The sequence below is a fragment of the Gavialis gangeticus genome, unplaced genomic scaffold (assembly GCF_001723915.1).
Source record: "Gavialis gangeticus isolate Ggan-Ray unplaced genomic scaffold, GavGan_comp1, whole genome shotgun sequence".
NCBI classification, from domain to species: domain Eukaryota; kingdom Metazoa; phylum Chordata; order Crocodylia; family Gavialidae; genus Gavialis; species Gavialis gangeticus.
Window position 1 is genome coordinate 42356759 of NW_017729031.1, and position 7237 is coordinate 42363995.

Sequence of the window (7237 nt, forward strand, 5' to 3'; positions counted from 1 at the left end):
CGGGGGCGGGGGGGCGTTAAAAGGGAAAGACGATGGGGGGACAGGAGAAGGGGGAGGGGCAGGGGAGCAGAAAGGATTCTCTTCCCCCCGGGAGGCTGCATGATGTGACCAAGGCCCCGCGGGACACCCGTGGCAGGGCGGAGGGACAGGACCGACCCTTGTGCCGTGGCAGGTGTGGCCGCCGTGCCGCTATGGAGAGGTACCACGTGCTGGAGGTCATCGGCGAGGGCTCCTTCGGGCGCGTGTACAAGGGGCGCCGCAAGCACAGCGCCCAGGTGAGGGTCCGTCCCACGCTGCGTCCCCTGCCCGGTCGGTGCTGCCTCGGGGGCAGGAAGGGACTTACCCCCCGCTCGAGGATTTCGGGTGGCGGGCTCCCAGGCTCACGCCCGTGCTGGCCCGGGCAGGTGGTGGCCCTGAAGTTCATCCCCAAGCTGGGGCGCTCGGAGAAGGAGCTGAGGAACCTGCAGCGGGAGATCGAGATCATGCGGGGGCTGCACCACCCCAACATCGTCCAGATGCTGGACAGCTTCGAGACTGACAAGGAGGTGAGGGGGGCTGAGAGGGACCAGACCTGGCTTCTGTCTGGGGCCCCCCGTTGGACACAGGCTGGGGGGCGGGCTGCTTCCGTGGGTTGAGTCTGGGGGCTTGAGCAAGTCACCCGCCCGGGCTGTGACAGGGCTTCCGCCCCCCTGCAGGTGGTGGTGGTGACGGACTACGCGGAGGGGGAGCTCTTCCAGATCTTGGAGGATGACGGCAGCCTGCCTGAGGAGCAGGTACCCGTGGCGCAGCAGAGACTGGGCAGGGGGGCAGGTGCCTGCAGGGCTCACGGGGACAGCCGCCCCCGACTGATGGCGGGGTAAACCAAGGCACCTCGTCTGGCATGGGCTGAGTGTGGGGGTCTGCGCAGGGTGGGGGGAGTCGGTTGGGGGTCTTGATGGGATGGGGGGCTCAGGTGCTGCATCTCGCAGGTACAGGCCATTGCCGCTCAGCTGGTCTCGGCCCTCTACTACCTGCACTCCCACCGCATCCTGCACCGTGACATGAAGCCCCAGAACATCCTGCTGGGCAAAGGCGGCGTTATTAAACTCTGCGACTTCGGGTAGTGCGGGGCAACAAGCCTTTTGGGGGGCGGGGAACATCCTTTGGGTTGGGGGACAGGTTTGAGGCCCCCCGTCCCGGCACTGAGGCCTGGGGCATATTTGGTAGGTTTGCCCGGGCCATGAGCATCCACACTCTGGTGCTGACATCCATCAAGGGCACGCCGCTGTACATGGCGCCTGAGCTGGTGCAGGAGCAGCCCTACGACCACGCGGCTGACCTGTGGTCCATGGGCTGCATCCTGTACGAGCTGCTGGTCGGGGCGCCCCCCTTCTACACCACCAGCATCTTCCAGCTCGTCAGCCTCATCGTCAGCGACCCCGTCAGGTGGCCCAAAAGCATGAGCCCCCCCTGCAAGGTGATGGCTGCAGGTGCCAGCGCGGGATGGAGGGGGCTTGCGGGGTGGGTGCCTGCAGGGCTCGCAAGGGCATGGCAGCCGTCCCCAATTGATGCCCCTGGAGCAGAACCCTTGTGTCCTGGCTCTTAATCCCCCTCCCCTGGCTCTAGCCACTCTTCCACACTTCCCACAGCCGGGCATCCAGGGTGCTTTAATCCCTACTGCCCACTCCTCATCTCCCAAGGCTGGCAGCAGGGGTTGGGGGGCAGCAAGGCTGTAGGACTTTGCGGGGAGAGTGACAGTGTGTGCCTGGTGCTGCGCAGAGCTTCCTGCAGGGCCTGCTGATAAAGGACCCCTGCCAACGCCTGTCATGGCCGGAGCTGCTGGGCCACCCCTTCCTTGCCGGACATGTCACCAGTGAGTACCTGCACCTGCTGCCCCTGGCCACATTGCCATTGCTATCTCCCACCTCTGCCCTGGGACTGTGGCTCCCAGCCTCTCCCTGACTTTCCGCAAGCCCCTCCAGGGGCTGCCAATCTCCTAGGCCCTGCTGCCACCTCCCCTCATGGCTTGTGGCGACTGGGGCTAACTGGCCTTAACACCCCCCATCCCCCTTCCAGTCATCGAGGACACAGAGGAGCAGGGGATCCCCAACCCCTTCACCAGCAAGCTGCCTCCGGAGCTGCAGGCATTGAAGGAGAGGCAAGCCCACTCTCTGGCCCCTCGGCGAGGCCAGTCCAAGATCCTGCGGAAGGCAAGGCAGAGGATGGCCGAGGAGACCAGAAGAAAGGTGCGGGGCCGTTGGTTGGGTTGGGGCGGGTCGGAGGTGGCAGTGGGAGGGTACTGGTGGGCCCCAAGGGGTGGTTGGAGCATGGCATGGTCTGGGCCAGCTCTTATAGCTCCCAGGTTTGCCAGCGGTTCTGGGCACCCATGCCCAGGGCTGGGGCAGGCAGAGGGCAGCTGTCCTGGATAGCATCTTGCCCCAGCAGGTGAGGGTCAGGAGGGACGGGTTGGCTGGGCCCTGAGTTGTTTGACTGCAGACGGGCTGAAATTACCCTGGGGGAGGCAGTTGTACCACCTTGCCCCTGACTCCCACAGCAGCGGGACACTGTTATACTGGTGTGAGACCCCTGTGTGCCTGTGATTCCCCTTATACCACCATGAGAGCCCTGTGTGCCAGTGCTCTTGCTAGGGCTGGGTGAGGTCCCTGTACAGCTGGATGGGATGGGGCAGCGAGCATTGGGCTTGGCTGGTCCAGGGCAGCTGTGACCCTCCTGGCCGGCTTCCCAGCAACAGGCAAAGACGGAGTCAACAGGCAGACAGGACCCCAGTGGCAAAGGGGGGCCAGGCCCCAGGCCTAGAGCAGCCCCCGTGGACGGGCCCCGCACCACCCAGGGACCGGAGCCGAGCAGGACGGAGTGGGAGGTGGACGAGCTCCCCCCAATGCCAGGGTGAGGGCTGATTCATAGATTGTAAGACCGGAAGGGACCTTGGAAGATCAACAGGTCCAGTCCCCTGCACCAAGCAGGAAAGATAACTGGGGATTAGGTAACCCCAGCAAGGTAACCGTCCAGTCTCTCCTTGAAGATAGGAGAGAGTGTGGGGGGGCATGTGTGGGGAGACGTGTGGGGAGCCCCTAACAGCACCGTTGCCCTGGGTAGGGAGCACTGCATTACCCAAGACTACGAGCGGGAGTTCCCAGGGCTGGGGGCCCCCCCACCACCGGGGACAGGCAAAGCAGGGCGCCGTGGCCGCCGCAGCATCGAAGCTGTAGCCCTGGAGAACGAGGTGAGCCACCTGCCGGACCCCCACCCAGGCTGGGGGGACGGGGAGCCCACTGGGGGCACAAACTCGGGGCAGTGTTAGCCAGTCTCCTGTGCCCCGCCCACATCTGACCCAGGAGCTGGACAGCGATGAGGAGTGGCAGCACCTGGTGGAGGCCACAGAGCCGTCCCGGCTGCAGCTGAGCGCACCCCTGAGCCTGCTGGGGGACCCCGGGTTCCCGCCACGCCTGCGTGCCCGCATGGACCATGTCAGCCAGCAGGTAAGCATGGGGCGCAGGGCTCCAATGTTTCTGTCAGGTGGAGGGGGCCCTTTGAGATGACAGAGAACAACTTCTCTTCTGCAGAGAACAGGACAGAGGTTGCTCTCCTCTGTAAAACCAGGGATAGAAGTTGCAACCAGGCAGGTTGATGCTGGATCTCTGGAAACACTTCTTCACTGCCCAAGTAGGGCAGCCACAGGGAGATGCCAGAGCTGGGGGCACTGCAGCATGGGAGGGTCCCAGGCAAGGCTGGATGGGTGCTGGGTGGGAGGGTCAAGGCGCAGCGATGCCCGTGTTCTGCTGGGGGGTGTCCCAGGCTGGGGCTGAGCTGGCTGCTCCCCACCTCCACCGGTTCAGGGTTGAAGCCCTCCCAGAGGCGCTGAGTGCTGGCTGCAGCCCAGGCTGGGGCTGTGCCTGGGCTGTGCCAACACTCCTGCTGGGATGTAGCCCCACAGGGTCCTGGCTACAGGCTCTTGCCCCCTACTCATGCTGCCTTTGGGCGGAGGGGGGGCAGGCATGGATTTGCCCCCTACTCAGCCTGGCCTGGCCCTGGGAGGGTTTCCTCTCCCTCTGCAGTGGAGGCATGGCCTGGGCCTGGGCTCTGTCCAGCACCCACCAACTCCCCTGGCAGCAGCAGGACGTTGGCAGCAACGGCCCCCTTGTATTCCGGGGGCAGGGGAAGGGGTGGGGGTGATGCCCAGGGCTGTATCGGGGTGCTGGTGTTGTGTGGCTCTGTGGTTGCACATGGGGGTTGTCTAGACAGTTTTGGATGGGGCTGATCCTGCCTGGGGCTGGATGTGACCATGCAGCTCCCTGCTGTCCCCATGGCTCTAGAATGCCCGGCAATGCTGGCACCAGGTGGCTCCAGTCTCAGTGCCCTTAATCCCCCTCGTCTCTCCCCCCAACAGGTGTTGGAGGGGATGCTGGAGGGGGCGTCCCGGTTGCGCCCCACACTGCGTGTCATAGGGAACCTGCTGTCCACCCGCTGTGACGCCGCCCGGCTGTACGACCTCTGCCGGGAGCTGGAGCTGCCGCGTGTCCTGCTGGGCCTGGCAGGGCAGGTCCTGGACAGTGTTGGCATTATGCAGGTGAGCAGGTGCAGCCACAGGCCTGGGGGTCGGTGTCTCTGGGGGAGGGTTGTGCCCTTGCCAGAACATGGTGCCTGGCCAGGAGGGTCCCTGTTCTCACTGGCTCATGAGCACCGGTCTTCTCTGTTTCCACAGCAACCCTGGAGCATCACAGTGCTGACAGACCTTGTCATTGTGACAACGGGTTATTTTACCAGTGATTTCAACCAGGAGAGGAGCGTAGCAAGGGGAAGGTGCGGGGAACGCAGCAGGCAGTGGAGAGACTCGGAAGGACACGGACATCACTGCTGGGGCCCTGGCTCCTGGTTCTGGGTGGCCTGGGGGCTGGGCAGGGGGCAGGACCCTGGGGAGGTGGTCTGGGGGCCCTGGCCCTCCCTGCGGGCTCCCCAGGCTTGCTTCTGCTCCCCTGCCAGTCCCACGGGGCTCTGCCTGGCCCCCCACTGACCCCTTTCCTCTCCTCAGCCTGGAGACCTTTGTTGAGGCCTCCCACCTCTTCCTGGCCCTGCTGCCCAGATTGCTTTGTCAACCCATGGATGGCGAGAGGCGGCTTCAGCAGCAAAGTGTCATGGTAAGGATGCCGCCCCCACTGGCTCCCAGCCCCTCCACGCCTCGCTCAGCTCCATCTGGTGCCTCGGGGAGTCAGGGACCCCTGGGATTGTCTCACTGGTCTTTCCTTCACCCACCCCCCAGCACTAGGGCTACCGTGGGATGCCTGATCCTGCAGGCTGCTGTATGGCCTGGGCTGCTCAGCACTAGGTAGGTGTCCCACTGGGTCCCTCCCCACTTGGTGACAACTCTCCCCTCCTCCCAGGGCTTCACCTTGCTGTGTGAGAGCATGGACGGCAGCTGCTCCTCCATTGCCACCTCCTTCTACACGGGGCTGTGTGCTGAGCACCACCTCCTCCTGGATACGCTCCTCCAAGGGGCCTCTGGCGAGTGGCCCATCCCGGCGGGTATGTGCTGTGTTGCCATTCTTCCCTGTTCCAGGCTGGGCCAGCCCTGTCTCCCTTCCCCCAGCCTGGCCCCCACCCCACCGCTTAGTGGGGCCTGAGGGCTGGGCTCCCCGCTTCCTTCTTGCTGGGAGGTCATGAGGAAAGCTCCTGAGATTAGTGGAGGCAGTGAATGCCACACCGCAGGGTTCTGCTGTGGCACCAGCTCCCCAGGGACTGCTGCTCTGATGCCTCCTCAAAATTGGTGCCCAGGGCTGGGCCCTGCCCACCTTCCCCTACCTACAGTCCTGAGCCCTGGGCAGAGTCAGAAATGGGCAGCAGCTGGGATGGATTCTTCCCATGCCTGCCATCATGGTACCCCACACTGCAGCCCCTGCCTCCCCAGCCCTGCCAGGGCCCCTCATTCCCAACCCACAGTCCCCTGCTCCCCCCAAGCCCAGCTGGTTCCCCTCACTCCTGACCCGCAGCCCCCTGGGCTTTCCAGCCTCCGGCTCCTCTCCACAGACTTGCCAGTGCTCCTTGCTCCACACTGGCAGCATTGTCTGCCCCTGTCTTGTTTCTCCTCGGGTCTATGAGTCTCCCTTGATTCCCTCCCATCCCAGGCTCAGTGAAGGAGGCCAAGACCACACAGGAGCAGAGCGAGCACCTGGCTGACATCTTCATGGCAGCGCTGGCTTCGGCGTGCAGCATCCCACTGGGGCGTGGTGGGTGCTGGGAGGCCAAGAAGCAGGTCAAGCTAGGCCTCTTCCTGCAGCTGTTCTGGGCAGAGGTCCCTGGGGGGTGCAGCAGGGACATCCCTTTCCAACAGAGGAGCTGAGAGCGGAGATCACATCAGGCTGATCTATGGCCAGGGTCCCTCAAGACTTGACAGATGCTTGCAGCCACCTCTGGGGTGGGAAGTGGCTGGGGTATAACAGGGCGCAGTTTGGAGGGGATGGGCAGAAATCTGACCCCAGGGGGAATTCGGGGAGGGAGAGTGTGACCATCTCAGCCAGGGCATTGTGGGGGCAGAGACTCGGTTCCAGGGACCGAAAGGGCAGTGGGGCCGGGGACAGCACCCCTTGCTGGGCCCTGCCGGCACCAGTGCAGTGACAGGGGCAAATCGAGGAGTCTGAAAAGGGGGGTGCAGGTAGTGCAGCCTGTCACTGCAGGTAGCGCAACACACATTTTTTCCAGTTAAAGAGAAACTAGAAACTTTACTAATAGGCTCCAGGGGCTGGCCCTGTATTATTCTGTTTTAAGATCAAAGCAAAACCACACAGAATTATTAGGACATGCGCTCAGGTGAGATCTCAAATTTAAAAAACCCAGGAAACCCAGGCAAGAAAATAGCCAAAATAGTAGAAGACAGCATGTCAGCAGCCTGTGGCCATCACCGTTCAGATTCACCAAAGGAAATCTCACCATGAGCACCTTGGCAGCGCTTCCAAGACTCCACCGTCAGTCGTTTCTACACCTGAGCTCATACTGTTCTGCAAGAGCTGAGGGGTTTTGGCTACCGCTAGACCCAGTCTGCAGGGCTGGGGGTAGGAGGAAGACGTGAGCAGGAGTGGGGATCAAGCTGTAGATTGCAGGGGAGAGGCTGGGTTGAGCAGGGGAACATGGAGACCTTTCACATCTGGGAGCGGAGAAAGATGAGCAGGAATCCAGGAGATGACGCTGAACCCTGAGGTCGATTGACTCTCTCAGCCTGGCGCTCTCAACAGTTGGGTTTAAACTT

General features: G+C 63.3%; 1 protein-coding gene across 3 annotated transcripts in view; it reads left to right on the forward strand.

The window, feature by feature from the left end:
- Positions 1–95: 95 nt before the first annotated feature.
- STK36 (serine/threonine kinase 36) overlaps positions 96–7237 on the forward strand; it is a 32011-nt gene continuing 24869 nt past the window's right edge. Inside the window, exons 1-15 of one of the 3 annotated variants that reach the window (XM_019522655.1) lie at positions 96–275; positions 405–545; positions 696–773; positions 969–1099; positions 1207–1456; positions 1759–1852; positions 2056–2225; positions 2726–2886; positions 3097–3223; positions 3336–3479; positions 4388–4567; positions 4703–4800; positions 5030–5135; positions 5379–5520; positions 6120–6247. In XM_019522655.1, the coding sequence (XP_019378200.1) occupies positions 192–275; positions 405–545; positions 696–773; positions 969–1099; positions 1207–1456; positions 1759–1852; positions 2056–2225; positions 2726–2886; positions 3097–3223; positions 3336–3479; positions 4388–4567; positions 4703–4800; positions 5030–5135; positions 5379–5520; positions 6120–6247 (2034 nt within the window). In that variant the 5' untranslated portion in view covers positions 96–191. The remainder of the gene's footprint in view (positions 276–404; positions 546–695; positions 774–968; positions 1100–1206; positions 1457–1758; positions 1853–2055; positions 2226–2725; positions 2887–3096; positions 3224–3335; positions 3480–4387; positions 4568–4702; positions 4801–5029; positions 5136–5378; positions 5521–6119; positions 6248–7237) is intronic. The other 2 variants (XM_019522657.1, XM_019522656.1) reach the window with 2 other exon arrangements.